General features: G+C 35.2%; 1 protein-coding gene across 5 annotated transcripts in view; it reads left to right on the top strand.

Moving 5' to 3' along the window:
• The window catches only part of ZNF280D (zinc finger protein 280D), a 51,431-nt gene extending 25,917 nt beyond the window's left edge, over positions 1–25,514 (top strand). For 3 of the 5 annotated variants that reach the window (XM_082769189.1, XM_082769190.1, XM_082769188.1), the window contains 10 exons: positions 117–274; positions 725–825; positions 950–1,096; positions 1,664–1,798; positions 2,527–2,765; positions 3,924–4,064; positions 5,062–5,124; positions 5,668–5,786; positions 5,948–5,984; positions 21,420–25,514. In XM_082769189.1, the coding sequence (XP_082625315.1) occupies positions 117–274; positions 725–825; positions 950–1,096; positions 1,664–1,798; positions 2,527–2,765; positions 3,924–4,064; positions 5,062–5,124; positions 5,668–5,786; positions 5,948–5,984; positions 21,420–22,056 (1,777 nt within the window). In that variant the 3' untranslated portion in view covers positions 22,057–25,514. Of the gene's footprint in view, positions 1–116; positions 275–724; positions 826–949; positions 1,097–1,663; positions 1,799–2,526; positions 2,766–3,923; positions 4,065–5,061; positions 5,125–5,667; positions 5,787–5,947; positions 5,985–8,698; positions 8,797–16,213; positions 16,256–21,419 lie in introns of those variants that run through there. The other 2 variants (XR_014318257.1, XR_014318258.1) reach the window with 2 other exon arrangements.
• The last annotated feature ends 298 nt before the right edge of the window (positions 25,515–25,812 follow it).

Here is a 25,812-nt window from a genome sequence, read left to right as displayed (position 1 = left end):
AAATTGAGAAGTGCTTTCCGAGCAGTTTTTCTAAGGGTTCTTGTGCATTTTGCATGGGATATGTCATGGATAGTGTTAAAATATGGCTTTTTGCACCTGTTCACTATCATTCAAAGGTTTATGAACCACATGAAGCATCACTTAGAGCTTGAGAAGCAGAGCAGTGAAAGCTGGGAAAGCCATACCACCTGCCAGCACTGTTACCGTCAGTTTCCCACCCCATTTCAGCTGCAGTGCCACATTGAAAGTACACACACGCCTTATGAGTCGTCTAGTAAGTTGACTTATATATCACATTGAACCTTTTTGTGACCTAGAATTTTCAGATATTTTCTGACTTTTGATGGTTAATAACCTCAGAATAAAGGTATTGTACGTTAAGAGCAATAATCATGAGGTTTAATATAGAAGCTGGGCAGTCATTCAACTTATGTCATAACAATGTATCTGGAAAAAATATTTCTAAAAGCTGGGGGATGGGGAGTGGAGGCAGGCTCTTTTTTTTTATGATTGAAAGCCCCTGATTTCAAGAGTTCATATTGTTTAGGGGCCTTGCACTATGGGCTTCCTGAAGTTGTGCAGAGTGTTTAACCTGAAAAGTAGAAAGATTGTTAGATTCTTTTACCTTTATAGAGTTCGCTGTTCACATATATGTATGTATTGATTTACTTTTGATCCCAGGCTAATTTTCTAATGTATTTTTCTTGCTTTTCACTTTTTCTAGCTATTTGTAAAATCTGTGAATTATCCTTTGAAACAGAGCAAGTTCTTTTGCAACATATGAAGGACAATCATAAGCCAGGTGAAATGCCGTATGTTTGCCAGGTATTTCAGAGTGACTGTTTTGTATTTAGATTACACCGCCCTCCCCTCCCCCCCCACCCCCCCCATAAACACTGTCTCTACTGTCAATAAACTTCTAACATGAAAGTCGAACTTCTTATTTTAGGTATGCAACTACAGATCCTCAGCTTTTTCTGATGTAGAAACACATTTCAGGACAGTTCATGAAAATACAAAACATTTGCTGTGCCCATTTTGCCTCAAAGTAATAAAAATTGGAGCACCGTATATGCATCATTATATGAGGCATCAGGTAAACAGATATTTTTCTATCCTTAATTGAAAAATGCTAAATAATTATAAAATGAGTCTCTCCCTAAAATAAACAACAACAACAAATAGAACTGATTTGTGTAGTCCTTAGTGGATAAGAATAGTTAATAAAGGATGAAGCCTTATAACTTCTTCTTTTGAGAAGTCTTTGAGTGAATTGTTAGACTTTGTCATGTTTTTATATGACAGAAGTTCCCTGTTTAAAAATCTCTGAATATTCTTGAAAGAATCTCTCTGCTACTTGGTTTCTTCACCAAGTCATAGTGATATGTTCTGCTTTTCTTGAAGTTAATAGCAAGGCTGTCAGTGATTTAACTAGAGAAAAGATTGTGACGTACTGCATTGACTTAGTTTAACTGTCAATCTCTGATTCCCTCTTATAATAATATTACATGTGTACACAGTTGTCTTGTCTTTGTACAATATTATTAAGAGTTTATCAGGTTGATTTTTAAAAATCAGATGACCATTCCTTGAGAAATTCTAGGGCTATAGTTTTGTTTATCATAACATTCCTGCTTACTATATATTTATTTTTTCCTTTAAGAAAAAAGGAATATACCGTTGCACTAAGTGCAGACTGCAATTTTTGACTTGCAAAGAAAAAATGGATCACAAGACTCAGCATCACCGAACATTTAGAAAACCTAAACAGTTAGAAGGATTGCCTCCTGGAACAAAGGTAAGTGTTTGTAAAGGAGAAGTAGAGGGGAAAATGAAGAAAATGCCTTGGTAGGGAAAGGGGCGAAATTAGAAAGAGATGCTTTTCTCCTTTCTTGTCCAAAGCAAAGAAATTTCTGCTGCCTCTAAAACTAAAACATCACTTCCTTTTGGAAGAATTGTTAGGAACAGTTCATGGTTTCCTCCTGGTGATATGTATTGCTGTTCTGTTTCATTCTTCAGAAAGTTATCTGGAATAAATAGATTGGCTAATCATGAGGTAATAAGACACTTTTTTTAAAAAAAAAAAAAAATCCAGGAATTGATAGGTTCTTTTGATATTCTTCCTAACAGGTCTTATTATTCAGACCTTTCTGTTTCTTTTCTGCTACTACTTCTTCTTCTTGTTGTTTGGTTTTTTGTTTTGTTTTGTTTTGTTTTGTTTTGTTTTGAGAACAGGATGTAGACAGTTGCAGGTCTGAAGAGAGAGCAGTGTTCTTTGTCATGGCTAATTATTTCCAGAAAAACAAACTTTTTAAGCATCCAGTTGATTAAGTTTAGCATCCAGTTGAGATTAAGTTTACTCTAGTCAGCAGTATTTACCTTTTTTTGAGACAACCTTTGCTGAGGGGAATTTCATATGCTATGTTAAATTGTTAGTTCTCTTCTAAAATGGCTCAAACTTTGATGTAAACAGAAATGGGAACTTGAATAGTTTAAATGGAAAAACTTTTAATTTCATACTTCTAGGTCACTATTCGAGCATCTCTTGGATCTCTTCAGTCAGGATCTTCTGTTAGCACGAGTACATCCACATTTCAGCTATCACCTAAAGCTAAAAATACAACCACTAGAAATCATAACAGATCTAATACAAATAAGTCAAAAGCAAAATCAAAACCATCAGCTACATCGAAGAAGCAAAATGCATGGACCAACAGCAGCAGCAAAAAAAAAAAAGTTACAAATACAGCACTGCATAATCTAAGGTAAAATATTAGCATTAAAATATATGTAAGTATGCTTTGAATATAAGTGGTCATTTCATTAATTTTTTAGTAACTCACAATATAGCAATATAGAACATTCAACCACTCCATTTTGTAGAAAGCACATACTCATGAACTTTCCACGTGTTGGTATCGTGATTATAATTTGAAACCTTCATTCTTCATAATTTTTTGTCTGGCATGTATTCTGTGTGGCTCTGACATGTATTCTGTTCTAAATTTAGAATCTTTCTCTGCACAGAGCCCCAAATGATTTAAATACTGGTACACCAGGCAGATTTACATTAAAAGTGGCCTTTGGAGGGGGAATACATCTGTTGGGGTGTTCTTTGCAAGCTTTCTTATGGAGGGAAAACTGTTTTCCTCCTTCAGCTTCTGAAGGGATTTATTTGAACCCATTATTCAAAAGGTGAAGTCTTGTCTGTCCTAGGAGGTACCTTAATTTGGGGAACTAACAAAAGAGTCAAAGTAAATGCAGACGGTGGAGAGAATGCTCTCTTTATATTTACAGTGTAATGTTTTTTGCAGTCCTTGTTAATAATTTAATGGGTGTTTTATGGACTTGAATATAATTTCATTGCCTAGCATGAATTCGTAGTTGTCTTTGACAAAGGTTATGGATGCCTCCATTTCAGTAAGATGCCAATACTCACAAAACATAGCTCTTTAAGACATCCAAAAATAGCCAGCAAAACTGGGGAAGAGCAGGATTATATTCTTGATCTATAGATATTTCAAAGCTTGCAGAGGATTTTGGGTGACAGGAAAACCACATGCTCTTGTGCTCATAGCGGCAAATGAAGCATTTCTTTGAAATCCTTCTAAAGTATGGAAAGATAATGCTAGCAGCTGAAATTGGAGGTTCTCACCTGCAGGATCTTGTTTACAGAAATGCCCAATAACAGATGTTTGTATTAACTTGCACTTTTTTATTAAGGACGTTAAGTTAATAATTAAAGAAAAAAAACCATTTTCTTCATAAGTACTAACATATCCCATAATAAATATTTAACTAATACATTTTTTGAATTCTTCTTTCTTTGTTTCTTACTGTTAAAAGACTTAAAGCAAAAAGTTTGAACTAGTTATGTTCTAAAGTGTTGATGTTAACTATCAACTTTTTCATGTTACTGTTAGGTATCGTTTGGGAGCTCACAAATGCATTGAGTGTTACTCAGAAATAAAGGATTTTGCAAACCACTTTCCTACATATGTCCACTGTAGCTTATGCAGATATAATACTAGCTGTAGCAAAGCCTACGTGAATCACATGATGAGGTGAGAACTCTGCGCAGTTTTTATTGGGTTATTAAATACTTTCAAAATTCATATAAAGTGTGTTATGTGTGTGTATTAACTGAATTTTTAATTGTGTCATAGGACCAACAGGGGCATGTGTAAGGTTGGATTTTCATTTTTTGTTGAGGGCCTACATCCAGTGTTCTTGTTCATTGTTTTTGCTTCGAGTTTCTGTGAGATCTTTCATAATTATTTCAGTCAAACTTAACAAATAATGATTGATTGTTGTATGTTCTCTGGGAAGCCAGTCTCCTGTCATTTGTCTCCTTGATGCAGTCTTGATTGTTGCCCCCCTACTTTACCTCTTGCAGCCCCTAGCACCTAAGGAACAAGGGGTGATGAGAAAGAAGGCAGTTACAGGGAGGATGTTTCTGCAGCAGCCTTTGTACTCAGCTGCTTGCTTTTTGTTTCATGTGGGAGTACAGTGTTGGCACATACTTAAACTGCATGTGAAATAACTTAAGGTTTTCTGAAGATGTGATTTTTATCTCATTTAAATCTATCTCTTTAGGGAGCTTGAATTCAGTAAAGCTTCTTCACCATATAGCTTTGCTGTGTAGCTTCAGCTACGGTGCTTCCAGACCTAAAATGTGAACGGAAGTAATGTAACTACGTGCAGGCAGTACTATGCCAAAAAGCTAAGTCTTGTCCCTCCCAAACTAATTATTTACTAAATAACTCAGAAGGAGTAGAGATGCTAGATGTTCTTGAGGTTGTTTGTCTCTTTTGCTCTTGAACACAGCCATGTGGGCTTTTTGTTTGTTTTTGATTTTACCAGTTTTGAGCTGGAGGTGAGATTCAGAAGCCTATAAAATTTCATTAATTTATTTTTTTAGAGTAATTCAGGTCAGTAGTTGAGTATTCTATTTTTATGCCTTGTCATAAAGAAATTGCAGTACTGTGTACAGTACGTACGGGATATGTGGAGATGTACTCCAGAAAGCTAGTTTAAGTGGTAATGTTTTCTTACATTTAGTTTTCACAGTGCTCGTCCAAGTAAAAGATTTTGGATCTACAAGAAGCATTCAGAAGAGCTACGGTAATTCAGCTTTTTTCAGTTACAGAACATTATGTTTTTAGTTTTTAATAGTAAGATAATTGATTAAATGAGATTAGACCCTCTTGAATTTCTACACTTACACAAATTAGAGCAGAAAAGGGAAAATACTAGCTCTTTTACTAGCCAGGTTCTCTTTTGTAACAAAAATTTGTCCAAATTTGTTGACCTCTTTCTCAACGCAAGGCAGTTCGAAAAAAGTATTTCCAACTCTGTTTTCCAATTATTCACAATGTGCAAAGTCTGAAAGGAGAGGGAGGTGGGAAAACCAATAAACTCAAACTTTACAGATAAAGTTCTGTCAAAAGTAGTATTCTTTGTACTACATCAAACATGGAGATGTCCTAGTCAATGACTGAAAATTCCGGGTGCTATTTGCCGTATAAAAAGTAAGAATACTTCTGCGAGTCGCCTCATCTATAGTTGCAAAATCATTTTTTTCTGTATAGTCTATCCAGTAGCTGTAAGCTAAGAAAGCCAGAAGTATGTTATGTTTATATGTACTTTTTACTTTGTCTTCTCTAGAGGTGTGACTGTAGTATGTCTTAACTGCGATTTTCTGACCGATGGTTCTGGCTTAGATAGCATGGCCACACATCTGAGTGAAAGCCACACTCATACTTGTCAAGTTATTATAGAGAATGGTGAGTACACGTAAATATAAATACTTACATGAGGATGTCTTTGTTACAGCAGTCCTTTTTCCAGTTCTGTTATCTTTATGTGCTTAGATTTGAAAATGAGTCCTTGTGTATTTCCACATTTTAAAATGTTTTTAACTAATTTTTTTCATTTTTATTTTCAGTTTCTGTAGATTTGCCAACTGCTGAACAAGTATCTGAGTAAGTTTTGTTTTACCACTCAATGTTTCTTTTTTTTTTCCTATTAATTCAGTGACAGATGGCCAAAATTTGCACTTTGAACTTGGGTTTCTTCTGAATTCATTAGAATAGAAAATGTACGGGAGGCCCATGCTTTTACTTAATGATTTTTGCTCTTGAACACATCCAGAATTGCAAGAATGGGGAAATAGTGATTAGTGAACTCATGAAAAATAAACAGTTCTTGCAGTATTAGTGCTTCTCAATCCTGACTTCTGAGTCTAGGCCTAGTGGGACTGTAAATTCAACTTACTTTTATTGCTAACTATATTAAATAAGTGTTTGTTCTTCACATAATATTGTTATAAATATTAAAAAAAGAAAGTTGTGGCCTTTGTGGAAGTAGGATAAATTATTTAGAAATTATTTTGTAAATGATATAATGATTAAATGATAAAAGATATGCTGTCTCATTAATTTTTAATGATTTGCAAAGAAAAATTAATATGGTGATTTTGGCTTTCAATTTTTTAAGGATTTGGAAAAGAACCTGCAGTATTGTGGAGCTTGTGTTTGTCGGGTTTGGGATTTTTTTAACCTTAGAAGGATCAGGCATGCTAAGCCCTTCCTTGGTTATACTGGGACAGTACCTGAGGATTTACAATGTATCTTGTGAAACTGTTTTTGCCATAATGGAAAGTTCAGAGGTGTGTCAGCTGAAACAAACAGGAGTTCTCTCTAAACTCTTTCTAAATGCAGGAATAAAGATGTTGATTAGACTACAAAGAAAGAAACTTTAAAGGTGAAAGAAAACAGTTTAACCCAGATTTAACAACAAGGTGTCATTGACTCCATATAGCCTATAGTAGGCTCTCTCTAAGGGGGTTAGAGATTCTCATGCATGAGGACTTTACCAACAAAGAGAATTTCTTATGCCTCTTGAGCATAAATCAACCTTCAGTGAGTAGTGTAAATATCCCCAGTAAGTTATATCTGATCTAAGGAAAGATGTCCCTGCCCGTGACAGGGAGGTACTAGAGTACTAGATGACCCTTTAGGTCTCTTCCAAACCAAACCATTCTATGATTTCATACCAGTACATTAAATATTTTCTTTCTTATTTTCCATAAAGTGGCCAGTAAGAGGAGATACAGGAAAACTCTCTCATCTGATCCAAGCATAGAAATATTTTCTTCAGTTACGAATAATAGTGGAGCAAAATCTATGCTGCGAACTTCAAATCTCTAGTAGTAACTGCTTAACGTGCTGTAATTGAATAAAAATGATGTTCTGATGGAATGAATAATAGACATTATTTAAAAGAATAGATGTTCTGGGAGGAATGGACAGGAGAAGGAAGTTAATTTAGGAAACCGTTCCAAAAAGCCATTTAAGAAGAAAATGAAACTTCTGATTTTGGAGCACTGCTTATTGAAATCGGGCAAAACACTGGGAAGAGTCATTTAAGAGGGTGAGCTATAATCCCCTGATTAATCCGGGGTGGCTTGTGTTCTTAAACAGTTTGGATTTTGGTGAAAGTCAAACGCAGGAAAAATAAGAAGTGTTGAGCTGTGATCCAACCTTAGTTTTTTCTACGTGGAGCTGTTAATAGGTATTTGGAATTAATGTATGCTGGACTACGTGTAAGGAAAGATTCTAGGTGTATTGAACGGTGGGGAAAGGGGTACATCTGTGGCAAGCTGTCAGTACTGCACAAGAACCTTACTCTCTTAAAAATACAGTTGAAGTGTCTGAAAATATTTTAAGGATGTTAAATATGTGAAGTATATTTATATAATATTAGGCAGAAACAGGTGGGTGAGCACCAAAGGAAGAGATTGAAGTAGAGTTGAAAACATGTACAGGTTTGTTTCTGCAAGCTGTTAGTGTGTTAGATTAGGGTAGATGCAGATAGCTGGTTTTTTTGAGAGCTCTGATGTTGCTGTAAGATTAGTTAATGGTTGTACATGAGGTGATATCTGTGGTTTTTAAAACTGACATGTTGATAGACGTTAATCTCAGGAAATCTTGTCCTTTTCTATATAAGTCTGATATTTTGGACAAGAATGTATCATTGCTGAACCTAAAAGCATGAGCATATCTCTGTAGCAGATTTTTGTATTCATTATTTGCAGTACAGAGTAAACACAAATAAATGTTTGTGGTGCTCTGCATTTAGCTTCGGAAGAGGAACCTGTAAACAGTACTCATAATGTTTGCCGTGTATTTTCTCAGTGATCTACGAATGTTTCTTCCCATTCCTTGACCTATACTGTGATGAGGTATAACTTGTTTGTGGGACTCTGCAGAATAACCATCATTGGACACAATAACACACATAGTACATTCTTGGAAGCTTTTGGATCTTCTCTTGCATCTTTCAGACCTTGATATCTTCTGTGACATATGAGACTATCAGTATGTGTTGTAAAACTCATCTCTATTGCTAATGACTAAACATGTTCTACAAGCTCTGTTTAGTGTTGATGACACCTGTCTTTGGACCAGAGTCCTGTCATTAGTAGTACAGATAACCTAGCTGGAGATGTTCCAGCAGGATTTTCTTTTTAAGTTGTTACTCTACATAAGTTGTTTTGTTGTTTAGTGATCTACCTTGTGCTGAGGGAATAAGGCGTAATAACTGTGCGAGCACTCTTCTTTCTTTTCTCAACTCTCTGCTTTGCGCAACATTAACATATTTTTAAATGAACTGACAGTAGACATTTTTGTTGCAGGGGAGTTGAAAGTGAGCAGGTATCCTATACTGCCTTGGCTCACTGATACATCATTGTGGAGCATCAAATTGAACCCAGTCGAGCTTGGGATTATTTTGGTATGTAAGCGAACAAGCATCTGGCCAGACCTTTTCTTTTTTCTTCATGCATTGAAGCTGTGGTATTTTTCTTTTTCTTTTTCTTTTTCTTTTTTTTTCCTTTTTTTTTTTAATGTCTTTTAGGCAGCAGGTCTGGTCTTTTCTCCCAGTACTGTAGTCTGGCAAAGGCTCTTCTGTGTTGTTACTCTGCTTTGCAGCATTAACTTACAGCTTTGGGGGGCAATACTCCTTGGAAGAGAGGCTTAGCAGTGGTTTCCTTTATGTGATGTAGTGTTTCTTTGCTGCTCATTGTCTCCTCAAGTCTGTCAGTAACATCCCAAGCTAGAGTAGTGTATAAATGAGGATGTATACCTGCTAGCACCAAAGCCCATTTTGTTCTGAACTTGATCCTAGATTTTTAAAGTAAAGGGATTTGTCATTCTCTTTGGGTATTCACTAAAACATGCAAGTCCTGATCTGTTTAATATTCAAATAAGTTGCATTTTGTCTGCCAATGACTTTGCCATATACAGTAGTAAATATGCTTTCTATCACACATAACTGCATAAACTGAATCTTGGCCAAAGGAATTTATTAGCTTTACTCTAGTGGCTAAACTTCTTTTTGCTCCTAAATGGTATCGGAGGAAAGCATGTGATGGAAGCAGATATATTTATTGAGGGTGGAGCAGCCACAGTTCATTCACACCTTGTTCTTTTGGTATCATCTCTCATCTTCAAGGATGCTCTACTCAAGCTGCTAAGACATCTGCTGATTTTGATTTCACTGCTTCTGACTTCATCTGTAGTTGTAGATAATCTGTGGCAAGTTTATCCATCAACAAGTTGTCTGAATATATGATGAGCTTTCATTTTGTCATGATGAACATCTAGCATTCCTACAAATTTAACCTTGTGCTTACAGCGAACTTTTTTCTTGGTTGAATTTCTCATTTAGTGGCTTCCAGGGAACTTAGCAGATAATCTTACTCTGGCATCAGTCATTGTTACTACCTCCTAGTTGTAAGAGATTTCTAATGAATGCAAGTTGGTCTTGATTTGCAGCACTTTCTTTTTCCGCATAATCGAACTCCATGAGATTAATCTGTTTTGACTGTTATTGTTGTCCTCTTCACTTTTCATATAGAAACAACAACAGTTTGGGAGATAGTGAGCTTCTGCAGCCACTGTGTTATTGCTAGTAACAGCAAAGATCTCATCATCAGTTTGTCTTTTATGCATACGTTGTGATTAAACATCCACGCAGTCAATTAGTACTTCTAAGTCTTGTTCTTTTTGCTGCTTTTTCTTTTTATTCTGACAGAAGGTATGTTCTGTCTTGCATGCTGTTGTTCAATTTCAACCATCAGTTACATAGCACAAGTTTTTCTTGCAGGACTTGTTTCTGTTTTGTCACAATAGCATTCAAAAAAGCGTAGTGGGATCATTATTTCATTGTGAACATGCTGTTGTAACTCAGAGGAAGTTAAATCTGTGATATCACACTTTCATTCAGGTTTTTGTCAGCAACCAAAACAGGAGTATGACTGCAGATTTTTGTGGCTTTCAGAAATGTTCTCTAAGAATTTCCTGCAAATTACGGAAGATTGGTACTCTGTTTTGACATTTATGTATATTGTTTTCACAAGCAATTTATGTTTATAATCCTTGTGTATAGTTGAGCTGGGTGGCTGGAAGGTACCATGAGCCACTTAGATAACACAAAGTTGTTAGCTCCAGCTGGGACTACTGATTTCCTAGGAAAAGTTCGTTTTGGTTAGGGATGGACAGGAAGGGTGTGTTTGGTGAACGATTCAAGCTGTTTTTTCAGTGCTGCTTACCCAAAAGAGCTGTGGGAACAACTATGTGACTGTAGGAAAACATGACAGATCACTGGGAAGACAGTGGTTCATGATTTGAGCTCTGCATGTGCACAAATATAGATACATTTTATTATGTGAAGGCAGGCAAAGCTATGAGACTACATGAATTTCAGAAATAATGACAATACCCTTAGCTATGTTTGGATTATGTATCTTACAGTCTGCTTTTTTCAATGACTCTAAATTTGTTCCATTAGCCCAAGCTGATTCCTTGCATATCAAACAAAGTTTCAGATCAACCTGACTTCAGATTTAAAGGATCTAAAGGAATGTTCTTAATTACCTGTCTTTTATTCTATAGTCAAAGCCTGAACCTCTTTAGTTTTGTGGCCATTACTTCCTCTTAACTATCTCAGTCAAGCTGAAATTTTGTCGTCAGCTGTTAACGTCTTGGAGGAATTTTTATTTGAGGGCTTGATAATCAGGAGTCACTTCTCATTGTTCTTAAATTAAAGTTTATTTCAATGTACGATAATATTTGGGGAGTTTTAGAGAGGTTTCAAAATTGCTCAAAATTGTGGACCAACAGGCTGTATTTACCACAGATGGTCAGAGACTTTGTTTTACTTTCATAAAGTTCTTCCCAGAAGTATGGCAGCTCCAGATACATGAGAAAGGACATTGCCTTTGTTGCTTTTTGAGAACTATGGGAGACGGAACTCTTCAGAAACCAAACTGTTAGGCCCCAAACATTTAAGATTTTTTGTAAAAGTGTTAGGGACATCGCAGGATGTTAGTCTTCTGTGGTTCAGTATCCACTTAGGAAACTTGTTAATTACAAATTAGAAGGAATTAAATTCTAAAACCTATTCCTAAACAGAAGTAAGGTTGAGAATATCAGTAATCCAAGGTGAACCATATTAACAAAGACGTAATTGTCACAAAATGCTATAAACTTTGTTCACTTTAAAAGCAGTGTAAACTATCCAGTTTAAATCTGTTTTCTAAGCTATAGAAAGATAGCCACAGAAATCTATCATAATTTGATCATGTAAACTATTTTTAAAAATATATTTACAACAGTGTGTGGTTATTGGATTCAGTTCATACCTGTTTATTGTGGTGGCAAAACTTAATCTTCTCATACAACAAGAACAAATACTTCTCTTGCCCAGCAAAGATGTGGAAGCCCATCCCTGCAGGTGTTCAAGACCAGGTTGGACGAGGCCTTGGGCAACTTGCTTTAGTGGGTAACATCCCTGTCCATAGCAGGGGGTTGGAACTAAATGGCTTTTAAAGTCCCTTCCAACCCAAGCTGTTCTGTTATTCTATGCACAGCATGTCCTGTGGTGTCTGATTTCTTTGCATATAAATTGTTCTTCCTTTTCAGAAGTGAATAGTGTTTGTTTTTAGACAAATTACAGTTTCCAACCTACTTGTTTAAATTCTTGCACAGAAATCATTAAAGCAGTAAAGCCAAGTTAAATATCTGGTGTTGCACCATCTTTTACCAGTATTGATGGTCATGATTCAGAGCATTTCAAGTCTCTGACCCAATAAATGTGTTACTTGATTTACCCTGATCATTGTTCTTACTGGTAATTAGATGAACATTGTTACAGTGCTAAAATAGGAGTTATTGTAAAACAGACTTTTTTCCTAGTTATTTTTGCAATGGTTTATTGCAAATTACAATGTAAATAGTTGTTTATACCACAATCCAAGTAGTTGCCTACCTGCTAGACCTTTAATGTTAATCTAAGGCGTACATGGTGTGCTGAAAGTGTGTGTTAAATTCTTTAAAGGGTCTGCTTTTAGCACTGCTTTTTCTTGGATTAATGTAGCAAAATAGATGTGGTACCTAATATTAGTATACGTTTTTCATAAAATTTGAGTTGATAAAGGTGTTTCTTCTGTCAGGCATATTGTACTTTGCACACAGCCATTAACACTCAGTGAGGTCATGAATAATTTAAGTTATGATTTATAACAGTATTTAAATATAACAGAGGCAGCACCATACTGCAGCAGAGTGTTTGTCTTTAATGCAGCAATAACAAAGATGATACAGGCATTGCCAGTTTTGAGGGGATTGTTCAGTTTTTTTTGTAGGAAACATTTGAAAGGTTAGATTTTATACTAGAAGTGATGACTTAACAAGGTTTTGTAGGAGACACACATCTTGCTATCTCTGCAGTAGCATTTACTTATATAAACACAGAAAATCAATTTTAGTGATGTTGTGATAAGTTTAATTAATGTGGTTTTAGAAGTCAATAGATTTAAATAATTAATAGCTCATCTAATATATGGACTGTACCCGTGAAGGTATTTTGAAGGAAGCATCTCCTCCAAGTTGCAGTTGGAGGTCAGTTGCAATGTTTTACAGTTGCCCTGTAAGTAAACTACAACTTTGTTCTGGGTATTTGGGTTGTGGTAGATGTTTAATAAATAAATAATCTTGCTTAGAATGTAGCTTTATACACTTCTTAAAGAGTACGTTTCAACAAATTTATCACTTCAGATCTTAAATCTTCAGTTCTTGTTTAAAAGGCCTTTATGGGAAGGAGTTCTGCCATAGAAGTACCAGTAACTTTCTTAAGACTGCTGATGTTCATGAGGTGATACAACTGGAGCAGGTTACGTGAAACAAATTTATCTCATAATTTTTGTATAACCAATAATAATACATATTGAAATCTTGAAACACTCTTGTGGAGCTCTGAAGTACATTTAAGCTCAAAAAGAAGTATAAGCTTCATAAACTGATTTCAGGTTACCAAGTTGCTTTCATACTGTAAGCATCTTCATCCGTTTTATCTGTGTTTTAACCAGACACTATTGAAGACGTTGAATCTTAATTCATTATCCACTAGGTTAAAGAATGAAATCTGCATTCTAGAGAGAGAAGCTAAGTTGGAGGTAATGTCTATTCTTTTCTCCACACAGTCTAAACAATATCTCTGAACTTTGTAACTAGTTTGAAGACGCCAGGCAATTCTATTTTAACTATACATACACTACTACTTCACGGAGTTCTGAAGATATACGTAGTGCAAAGAGCTAGCTTTCTGTGTTTTAGCACAAAAAGGTATCGCAGTGGTGGAGGGATGTCTTTATTATGTCTGCCACACAACAATTTCAAAATTTTAGTCAGTCCAATTCGGTTGATTTGTATGCCAGGTTCCAGTGAAGGAATGGCTTAGTTGTCTTATGTATGTATCTTCAGTGAACCCAGAAACTGACCTGAAATATAACCTGAGAAATGTGTAAATGTTGATTCTGAACTGTGACTTTTTGACTTTTTGCATTTCTTTAAAGAGGAAAATCTCTGGAAATGCCTCTTTAGGCCTGAATTACTTTCCTTCTAGGCATGTGTACAAATTTCCTCATGCTTTCTGCCTAACATAAAGCTAAATGATCTCACAGTATATACACGACTTTTTGCAAAAACATCATCTTTGGATTTAGATTTTACAGAATTTTCTTGTGTAACAAGTTGTCTTTTCTGTTGGCTTTCTAAAAGGGCAATTTGTTATGGATATTCCATCCAGTTAGAGAGAGAGAGAAGTCCTCAGACCTAGTAAAGATTGCACTTCTAATGTCGCTTGCTTATTCTCTAAAGTGGAAAAGGTTTGTATCAGAGTTTTGTATCCGAAGCCAAGATTATGTAGCAGTGTGATAAGTCTGTCCATCTTTATTCAGTGCTGTTAAGCAAAAGAATTCTGAAACACAAATAGTAGCATCGTTTCTGTCCACAGATTCCATTACCACTTTAGATGTGTTTTGCCTTTACTTTCCATCTTTCATACTTTTGCATCACATACAATGTTTGGAATGCATTTCCTGCAGGCTCAATGGGGACCACGTATTTATGAAATCTGTATTTCTTCCTCCACAAAATTATGGTCCATAATTTTGGTTTGCATTAAAAAATACAATAAAAAAGGATGAAAAAAAGGCATGGAAAACCACCATAGTCCTGGTTGGAGAAGGTGGAGAATACAGACAAAACAGGCACTTTGCTGTTAGATCTCAGGTTGGACATGAAGTCTGAACCAGGACCTCTCAGAAAGGTGAGCTGCCTTTCACTGGGGATCTTCTGGTTATTTTTTTCCAAGATCCCATGGAGTGCTTGCTGTTTTGTTGCATGCTGGTGCTTGACATTTTATTCACCAACCCCGTCAGGATCTGCCAGTAACTGCATTAACTATGGTCATCATTTTTTCCTCTGTCATGTGGAGTCAGCGGAAGTGCAGTGTGCACCCTGGCCTGTGGGAATAGGTAGCAGGAGGTCAAAGAACAAGCAGGGTGCTGAAGAACCAAAAATATAAATTGATGATTCGGGTTGTTTAGAATATAGTGTATAAAATTCAGAGAGTTAAGCCAAGAAATCTTCCTTTCTTCAGAGTTTCTTGGGCAGAGCAGAGGAGGATGATGTGCAGAGAAGGAGGTTCTGTGGTAGGCCAGCTAGAGGAATACAGATCAATAATCTCCAAGATGTAGGGAAGGGCACAGAGAGTACAATAATTTGAAGTTGAAAAGTGTTTCTTATTATGGATCGTATGAGTTTTGTAGGACAGGAATGTAAAAAAATATGATAGAAGTATTGTAAAGGGTATTTTGGAAGACAGAATAAGATTAAGTTTAACATACAACTTCAAAATATTAGCTGAATAATTCGTCTTCATTGAAATAAAATACACCATCTCTGTGGGGAGAAGTATACTAATAATATATAAAACTAATTATGCATTTTTTAAATATATAAGAGTTTACATATAGGAACCTCTTATTGTAAAACCAGAATTCACTTAATAGTTAAAAAGTTAGACCAAAAAAATTAACAACTTAATTTTGTCACTTAAGTATTTTTTTCTGTAATGAGAGTAAGAGAATATGAGCAGAATGCCCTGTTGTATTGAAGTTTCTATAAAACTGCTTTGACCTTTTCTCAGTGGCAGTCTTCAGTCACTTTTACCTTCTGTCATTTTAAAAATTAGTTTAAAAAAGCAACAACACAACTTTGTTCATGTTGTTCAGAGCTGAGAAAGTATTTCATTCAGTAACTTACATTAGACTCAAATGTCTCTTCCATTATAAGAGTTTTGATAAGAATCTTCCTTTTAAAATCAGTGTATCAGCATCTGTAGGGTAAAACACTGCCTAAAGCTTATAAAAATATACTAACCTCAACTTTCTCTTTCTTGCTTTTCCCTTGGCTTTTTAGCAACACAAATTTAGTGGTTTTGTTTGTTTGTTTGTTTGTTTTTGTTTTTTTAACCACCAAATAAAGCACTGTTAGGACTTAACTCTCCAGATCTTATTCAGTAGGGTGTAATTGAAATGATGTACATGAAGAAAGGCTACAAGAGTTGCTTTAAAGTTCTGCTATGCTTTTTTATGTTTTTTTTTTTTTTTGTTTGTTTGTTTTTTTTTGTTTTTTTTTGTTTTTTAACTTGGAAGACTGTTTGCAAACAACTTTGTTATGATCCATGCTCAATCTCTACTACCTAGGAGATGTATGAGAAGGTTGGTGTAAATTTGTTTCTACAACTTTATTGTAATCAATTGGTCACGGATGTAAAATAAAAGAAGTATCATTAATTATTACAGAAAAATTCAAGACCTAGTTTATCTGAAGGAAAAACAGAAACACCAACATTTAAAAGGTAAATATAATGATCAGCTACATCTTGAAATTCAAGTACACAAAATAACACATGCTGTGTTATTTCTCAGGTAATTGGGTGGAAGTATTTTAAATGATATTTTCATAATGTATATTTTCTGCAATAAAGATTTTTGAACAGCGGTCATAATGTATTCACTCAACAAGGCATTTAGAATTTAGGTTCTAAATGTCAAAATGTGTTCTTAGTAATGCTTAAACTGCAAATTAGTCAAAATTCATAAAACAAGACATAGATTGTATCAAGTGTTAAAAGAAGCATTTTGTGTAGTACTGTGTATGAATTAACAGTATCTCCAGGAAAACTGGAAGCAATTTTAGCATACAGCCCAACATGTTAGTTCATGGGGATTCATTCAGTGTCATGACCCATGTCATTTGTAGAAAGCACACTCAACAAAATTATTAACTTTAATTTGTTGGGTAACTGTACCAATTACCGATCTATGTAAAATAATTGAAATTGTGGATTTTTAACGTTAGTCTGGGAAAATAACTGAGATCTAATACATTGCTTTGGGCATGCAGTGCGGGCAGACTTATACATCATGTAATCAATCTAAATTACTACTTCAGGTCCTGTGGCCTGAAATCTCTTCTGCCAATTAGTAGTCTTTCACAGTTGTTGATGCAAATTTAACCTTGAAAAGCATAGTCAAAACACAACTACGGTTATTTTTTATAGGTGCACTTAGAGTGCTTTAAAAATAAAAAGGAAAACTGTCTGCTTTCAGAGTCTCTGTAGGTTACTTCTCTTTTTAGAAAGGGTTGTGTTTTTTTTTCTTTGTTATAGTCTCATGCAGTGAGGCAAATCATTTGAAATTTTACTTTCATTTAAAATGCATACTGAAGAATTGAGGCTATAAAAAGGTTCAGGTATTAGAACATAACTTCATCTTTAATTTACAGATCGGTCAACAGTCGTTGTAATTCTAATTGAATATTATGTGCTACATTCTCCTATCCTTGTGTTTAGGTAGATAAAAGTCACTTTAATTTATAAACCTGTTCTGTGTTTCCTGCTAAAACTATTCATTTGATACGTTTGTTGATTTTTATGACCTCTACACAGACATCTAGAGTATTGTAGCTCTAGTGCCAGAGGTGTTCAGTCCTCAAACACATTTTTTCAATTTTTAAGCCAACATAGCTATGTTGGTATTAACAAGTAATCAGTCTTGTAGGAGCAGACGAGTAGATCAAAGCAGTTGGTTCTGAGAAACCTACATCTTTGCCTTGTGGTCTGAAGGCATTATTTGTGGTTTGAAGGACCAGTCTTGTGTTCCCGGGACAGAATGCCCGTGCTGTGCACATAGTTCAGAGCTGTGTGAAACAGCCGCTCTTGGGTGGGTTCTTGAGGACTCCACTAGGAGCTGGAGCATGGTTGGTGCTCTCATGGATCAGAGCTTCCAATTCAGTTTCCTCACCTTCCATACACCAGAGCAGTTCTGTAAACCAAGCCAGTATGTGGGAGCAGTCAAGGAATTTGCCTCAAAACCATGCTGTTGTTTCATACCAACATGTTAATGTGAATGTAACCACGGTACTGATTTTGTTACCTCTAAGTACAGCCCACACACTGAGGGTCTGCATGCAACTACCATGTATGCAGATGTGTGTCACTTCATACTTCTGTTCTGAAGTTGTATGATTTTCTTTATTGCAATATTTTTTCCTGAATGTTTTTAAAAGCTTAATATAAAAAAATACTAATAATCTAAATAATATGAAGTGAATATGCGTAGCAAATTGCAGCAAAAAACTTCAAGCTTAGTAGGATTTCAAAACAAAACACACACACATGCAGAGCTGAACTTCCCTCAGCCTCACTTGACCCCCAGATCTTACATTTTCTATACAATGAGAAAAAAAGAAAAAAAATCCTCTTCATTTCTAGCCATCTCTAGCTTGGTATGTGTGTGCGTTTTCACTTAGTAGGTTCATCTCTTGTTCTTAAAGCTGTCTCTTCCACTAGTCCCCACTAGTCTTATTCTAAAGCCATGCTTCATACAGGCATATACCAGCTAATTCCTTAGTATAGCCCAGAATCGATACTCTCTAGCCATGGTTGATGTAATGCTTTAGAAACTTCAATTCACTGATTTATTAAAGAACAGTCAGATTTTGTATTCCAATCACTGAAATTCTTGTTTCTATATACTGTGTATAGTTTCTATATACAGTTCTCACATTTTCCAGGTATTCTTGATTTCTGAAATTCTAGTGTTCTTACACTGTAACCAGTGTTTGCAGGTACAGTAGAGCATTTCATTCAAATATTAGTTAGAAAGCTGTTCTTTTTCAGCTACTAACAGAATATTCTCTTGAAATCCCATATAATTTTTTTTTTATTGCGGGTTTTAGTGCGTCACAGCTGCTGAGTTTTGCTTATTCATCAGCAGTTCTCAGCAGAGGTAAATCATTTCGTTGAAGAACTGGTCAATTTAAATGAGCTTACTGATGTGTCTAGCAGTAAAATATCACTCTTTTCTGGATATTTGTTTCCGTGATGGTTATTGCTGTGCAAAAATTTGTTCAATTGGTTTTTATACTCTGTTTTATTGGTAAGAGACAGCTTTTTTTCTGCATGAGAAATAAATATGTAAAGATTTTTCTTCCTCCCCATCCCCCCACCTCCCATGCTTCACCAAAAATGAGTTGTAGTGAGACTTGGTTTGGTCAAAGCTGGGGGTTGATTACTAGAAGGTGAGGGAGTTTGTGATGGGTTCCCTTCAGACGTTAAGGGAGATTTGTCCTTTTGAGGAATTTCTCAGTGTGAAATGTGTGTGTACATACATGTAAGCCATATAGGATTCACAGTGTGGAAACACTGTTGTGTGTGCTGATGAGGTATTAGTCATCCCTTTATTTAAAACCTTTTTTTTTTTTTTCATACCTGTGTTCAAATCTGGCCAGGTAAAGCATAATATTGTGCTTAATTAACTCTGCAACTACTCCTTGCCCTCAGGCTGCTCGCTGAAAAGTAGTAGCTAAAGTAGCTCATGTATATGAGCTACATACACTCCCATAAACAGTTGACTGGATTTTCATATGAATGCATTTCTAAATATTTACTAGAATTTAAGGCTCTGTATAGCTAAGTGTTTTGCTGGAATAGGTACAGTAATTAGGAACAGGTGAAGTAAGGCTAATTATGTTAGCCATGGATGTTATGTGGTTCTGAGTGGTGATGCCTGTGCTTGAACCTAGGCTTGTGTTTTCTCTCAAATATTACGCTTTTTCCACTTTTTCTAGGAGTTTGGGAGGGAGGACAAGAATTTGGCTATGAAAGTCTATTGGCAATTGTAGTTTATTGTTTTAGTACAATAAATGAAAAGAAAAAAACACACCTTTGTCTGGCAGTGGTAGCAAATCTGTAATTGCAAATTGTAATTTAATAAAGGTTGACCTGTCCCTTGAGTTAGTTCCTTATTATGAAGAAAAACTGGTGAAACGGTGAAAATTATTATTTTGTGGCCAATGAGATTTCACAGTTCAACAGTATTTCTGTAGTCTCCTATCCCTGCTCAAAATATTCCCGTGTTATAAATTCTAAGTAGGAAATAGAATATTTCCGAATTACCCTCCTTAAGTGACAGTAAAGCTTGAAAACAGACTTATGGATGTTTGCAGTATGTAGCACCTGGACCAGACTAACCATTTTCTGTGCAGCTCAGCATCACCTGGCATCTAGGTGAACCACATGAATTGTTTCAACTTCCTACATCAGTAGGAAAACATGGTTAGACTTCTCAGTGTGAAAATACATTGCAAAAACTTAATAACAGGTAGTTGGTTATTCCTTGTAAAAGTCTTTGAACTGTCTGTTGCTCATCCAGTGTTAAAGGTGGGTTTAGTCAGAAGTGACTTCAAATCATGTTTAAAACTACGTGAAGAAATAAAGTACGAATTATTTTTTGATTAATAAGATACTTGATGATACTATCTGTTGCATCTCTTATCTGCGTGTCACTGCTCAGAGGCTATTTTCAAGTTTCAGATTCAAAAGTTAAACTGGGAGATGTACTTGCTCCTAATTTCACTTCCTATGTAGAATTTATATCTGAAATCAAACTCATTCTTTCATCTCCCCTCCAATCCTTCTCTTTTTTGTTTGTTTGTGGTTTTTTGTCTATCAACATCACTATTTAAGGTAATTAGAACTACTTCTCATTCAGAAAAAAAAAATTGAATGGGTTTAGAATGATGTTTTTACCAAACTTAAATCTTCACAGCAAAAATAGAGCTCCTCATTAAAATAATGAGAGAAGCCAGTGGTTCCTGTAACAAATAAAAAGAAATATCAGAGTAGAATTTAGGATTTTGGCTCTTATAATATAAACACATAAGCAAATTGTGTATAGCATGTGACTAGATGCTTTCTTTTATGGGTAGAGGTGGCATCTGAAATACACAGTTCAGTCTCTTTGGAGAATTTTATTCTCCCCCCTCCCTAATAACCTTAGAGGACTGCATGTGGCTTTATTAAGATAATACGAGACTTAAACTGCAGCTACTTTGTATAAAAGTTCATACACTGTGTTTTAGATCTTATTGTATAATAAGATTCTCATTCTTACTTGTATGTCAGTACTGTTCCTTCCTATTTTTAATCAACATGCAGTTTTACTCTGAAAAATGGTCCTCACAGATTTACTTTTTCAATGAATTCTCAAATTTCTAGCTGCTCCACTAAATTTTAGATTTAAATTAATGTTGATTTCCAACTATTCCTTTTTCTCCTGACTGCCATTAGTACTGCAGAGTTAATTTGGCAATATAAAGGTCCGAACTGGCTTCTTTTATTTGTACATCATCAACAGAAATTCCCAAGTAGCTGTATCGACATCTGCATCAAAGGGGAACTTAATGGTGTATTTTGAAAAGTTCTACATCATAGAAGGGGAACAACTTTCATTTCTGGAGATGAAATGCAAGAATTGAAGAGTCCTAAGGCTGAGTTTGTAAATGGTTAAGAAAAATGCACTTGTTAAATTCAGCCCATCTTGCTATGGAAATACCAAATAGGAAATCTGCAATACCAAAATCTGCAAAGTGTCACTTTGCAGAGCACAGCCATGTGTTGCTTTATTTTAGCTGTTATAAAAATAACATGTTTTGTTTTTTCAGCAAACAAGAGCATGAGTCTTCAGAGGAAACAAAAGAATGCAATAGAAATCAAGCTAAAAAAGTTGCATCGGTTGAAAAGAATGAAGACAACTCATCATTCTCAGATACAAAAAATGTTCCCGATTTGGAACTCCATGACAATAGCTCCAAGAATTCTTTGCATGAGAAAGGAGCATGTTGTGATTCAGATAGTAACAAACAATTAGTAGACAAAGAACAAAAATGTATTCATGGTGAAAGCGAGTTGAAAACTTGCCAAAGTTCAGATGATGGTGTCTTGACTGACCAGACTAAAGTACAAAACTTGGATGAAACTACACTTTCAGCAATGAACGCAAAGGACTTAAAACTAACGTTGGGCGAAGATGTTAGTTTTGAGCAGTTCTTGAGAAAAAGAAATGAACCTGAATCCGTTAGTTCAGACATTAGTGAACAAGGCAGTATTCATTTGGAGCCTTTGACTCCATCAGAGGTGCTAGAGCATGAAGCGACTGAAATTCTTCAGAAAGGTAATGTTGCACCTTCATCAAAGAAAGCTGAACGACCCTCTGAACGAACAGACGAGACTTCTAAAGAAAGCAGTCCCAGCAGAATGGAAACAACTGTAAACAAGACAGACGAAAATGAAACAAGCTGAAATTGTGTTCATTTTATTGTTTATTATAACTAATGGTAGGAACACCGTGGACCATTCCTGACAAGTGTGCTCATGGTTGCTTGTAGGGTTTTTTGAGAGCGAGAAAGAGGCACAGCAGGGAAACTTTGCATATGAAGGTAGCATGTACATGTATGTACAACTGATTTAACTAAGTTTATGAAAGATAACACATTTCAATTTGTCTGCCTGTCTCTTCTGTGTGGTATATCTTAATAAACCAACATTTGAAAGGAGGAGTAAATTCTATTTTTTTAATCTCACATAAAGTGATTTGCTAGTCAAGACAAGATTTTTAAAAATCCTTAAGTGAAATGGTGGGATTCAGTATGAATTCAGTTCTGATGCTGAAGTGGAGCACACTTGTAGCAATGGTTGTTGGTCTACTGATAAATTGGGTAAACGTAACCCTTTGGATTTGGTGTCACATTCCTGTCTGTAAAAGCATGTAAACAGAATTATATGAATCTATGCACCTCTGTACAGGTGTAATCCTGCCAGACTGTAAGCTTACCTTAATAAACTTTCAGTGAAAGTGGAAATATTATGACAAAATATATATATTTGTGGGGTTTTCAATGTGCAGGCTGTGCAGAAATACCGAGCATAATTGTATAAAGTAGGACATACTGCTGAAAGTACTGTAGCTGTTAGGCTTTTACCATTGTTTTAAATATTCTTAGTAGTAGACCCATAGGAATGGTCTGTAAGTCAAACCAAAGTATGGTTTAATGTAAAAATTGTTTTAAGCAGAAAGAAGGAGAACCCCAAACTGGAAATACCAGCTGGCATACGTTCTGCCATTTTGCAGCTGCTACTTGCTAACTGTTACAAAAAGGACACGAGAGCATAGGAGTGTACAGTTTGATTTCAGGACTTTTGTAGTTTGTTATGTACAGAAAGATAGCTGCTGGTTTTGGGTGTTTTTTTTTTTTTTCTTTATAGCTAGCAGCTAGGTATAGGAATGCAACTGACTAACAGTAGCTTGCTCTTAGGACTTCATTGCTCCATTTGAAATATTCAGAATGTGCTTTTGACTTAGTCTTATTTCTAATGAATGTTAAATGTTTTGAACAGCTGTTAAAGCACTGCTGTAAATTATTACTTTTTGAGTAAATATTTGCAACAAAATTTTGTCTTTGTGAATAATTTTATTGCTCAGCTTGAAACTTTGGGCATAGTCTTCCCACCTTTTTAAAAAAAAAAAAAAAAAAAAAAAAAAAGATTTATTAGCAGATTCCAGAAATTATTTCATTTCAAAATTGTGAATTTGACACTTAAGTAAATTTTTGAAATAAGCAAGTGCCTATGCATAAGCATATTTTTGTAGCCGTATATTGTGGTTAGATGCGCCAACTTTTCCAGATTATATAAAGATATTTTTCTGGGCCATCAGCATGCTACTGAAGTCTGCTCTGTCCTTTTAGGTTAACTAGCTTAGCTGCTAAATGGGTCTAATTAGCAACAGTATTAAAATTTAGAGACCATTCAGGTCGTTGTTGGAACTTCTAAATAAACCACATCTCATCATCTCAAAAATCGCTTCAAACTCTTAAAAAGCTATATGAATCAGATGTTAAAGTGCTTCTTAATTTTCCTCATGCAGGTTTAGAAGCTTTTTAGAAAGAAAAGTGGAACGGCTTACATAGTCACAGCTCTCCAAGATCTGCTGCTTAAAGAACTCCAAATAAGAAACAAGTGAAAAAGCTGAGAACAATAAGTTGCAGTATTCTTCTGATCTTTAAGTGTTGTAGTGAATTTTTTAATTTGAGGTAGTATGAACAGGTCTAGTGTCTTCATGCTTGTAGGCATGAATGATTATAAAACACAGCATCCCAAAAAGCGTATTGCAGAGTTCTAAACCAGCTGTAGAACTTGGTGTATATGTTACTGAAGGAGTTCCTGTGTTCATATAAACCAAGAGAAACCTGTACTATTTTTAATCTGAATATTAATTTTTACATGCCAATTGATTATTTTGAATAACAATCTGATATGTGGTGTTGGAAAGCATTACCTTCAGGTGGAGCCAGTTGTATGGTACTTGCTCGGAATGTCCTCACATTTGTCTTTTATTATGCAATTAAATTTTTAAAATGTTTACCATTTTAATAATACAAATGTGGATGAAAAATGTATAGTTTGAAAGCTACTGTTGAGAAAGTTTGGAAAATCAAAAATTAAAAAACCTGAGTATTTGACAAAAGTACATATGTATTCTTAGATATTTAATATGTAAACTCTTATTTATTTCAATCCATGTAGAGAATCCATATCCCTTAAAACAGTAATGTTAGGCCATAGACCCACAAATGAAATATCACCCACATATGAAATATCAGCGCTTCCAAAGGGAGAGATTAGAGAGAACTAGGTTGTTCTAGCAAGACCATGGGATAACTTTAAATAGGCAAATAAAATGTATCGTGAAAGCAGTGACATGTTATTCTGTGAAGGAGAAAATCTAAGAATCCATTGCGGTTTTCCTATCTGAAGTAATTTGCTGTTTGAACGCTGCAGGTGGTTGCATAACGATGAAAATTACTGTCGTGTATTCAGTGGGTTTCCTAGAGCTAAGTTAAATTGGTGCTTTTGACTGATGTCACTCCAGAAGATCAATTAACACTGACTGCATTCTGAGCTATTTGAATGTGATCAGTGTACATAACTCAATATTTTGCTTTCTGAGTGATGTAAAAGTTTTTTTTTGTTGTTTCGTTTTGTTTCCCATCCAGCCATTGGTAGTTATTCTGTGCCACCATTCTTTGAATTTAGAAAGACATTTTACCTGAAGTTTACCTTACCAAAAAAAGTAACTTAAGGTTGGTTCTTGGTATCCACACCAGAATCACTGTTTCCCTTCTGAAGACATTTACAATATGTGCTTGAATAACAACTTCACCTTTGTTTATATAACTTTGTATTTTCAAGGAAGTCACATGCCACACATGTTCTTTATTTGCATTTAATGAAAAGCTCTTGTAATTAATAGAATATGCTCGGTGATTTTACAGTCACTTGGCACTTCCTCAAGTATGGCAAATGCCTCAGTTTGTCTTGTGCGGTTTGTGAAAGAAACTTTGGCTTACCTAGAATTCAGTTCTTTCAAAGAATGCATGAATAAACCCAGGAAAATAATCAGAATGAATCATAGTTCACAGTGAGTTCCAAGAATAGGCTGATGGATTTCAAATTGCCATTTTAAGCAAAACCTAGAAGAAGCAAAACATCAAAAACATTTTTATAACAAAAGTCCATTTTTACTTATTGGAAGTGGAGAGAGAAGAACCCCAGGCAATAGGTGTTAAGTCACGTTCTCTGGTGCTTTAGTGACAGAAGGCATTAGAAACTGAAGGGCTGAGTTAAGAATCCCGAGTAACACTTTTTATTCTGCAAAACCTTACATAAAAAACAAAAACCAACCCAAAAAAAAAACAAAACTCAAAGCTTTTCTGCAGGTGTAAGCATTGTTATTTATATGCTAGCATGTAGAAAGCAATGAATTATTTTTTTAATGCTCTAAGGTATACTAATATTCCACCAAAGACTGTGGCCGGATGCTGTCACAGTAGAGTTTTGTAAGAGACTGTTCAGAAATTTGTGTAGAGCAGATTTTATACCTGATTGTTCTCTTGTTCTCTTTAGTGTTTTATTTTTGAGGCTTGTGAGCTGAGCTTATTTTGTGTAGTTGCACCCTGTATTTTTGATGTATGCTTAATATAATATGCCTCTAATAAA

Source organism: Aythya marila (genome assembly GCF_965140915.1).
Source record: "Aythya marila genome assembly, chromosome: 11".
Classification (NCBI taxonomy): domain Eukaryota; kingdom Metazoa; phylum Chordata; class Aves; order Anseriformes; family Anatidae; genus Aythya; species Aythya marila.
This window is presented reverse-complemented; position numbering and strand designations above follow the sequence as displayed.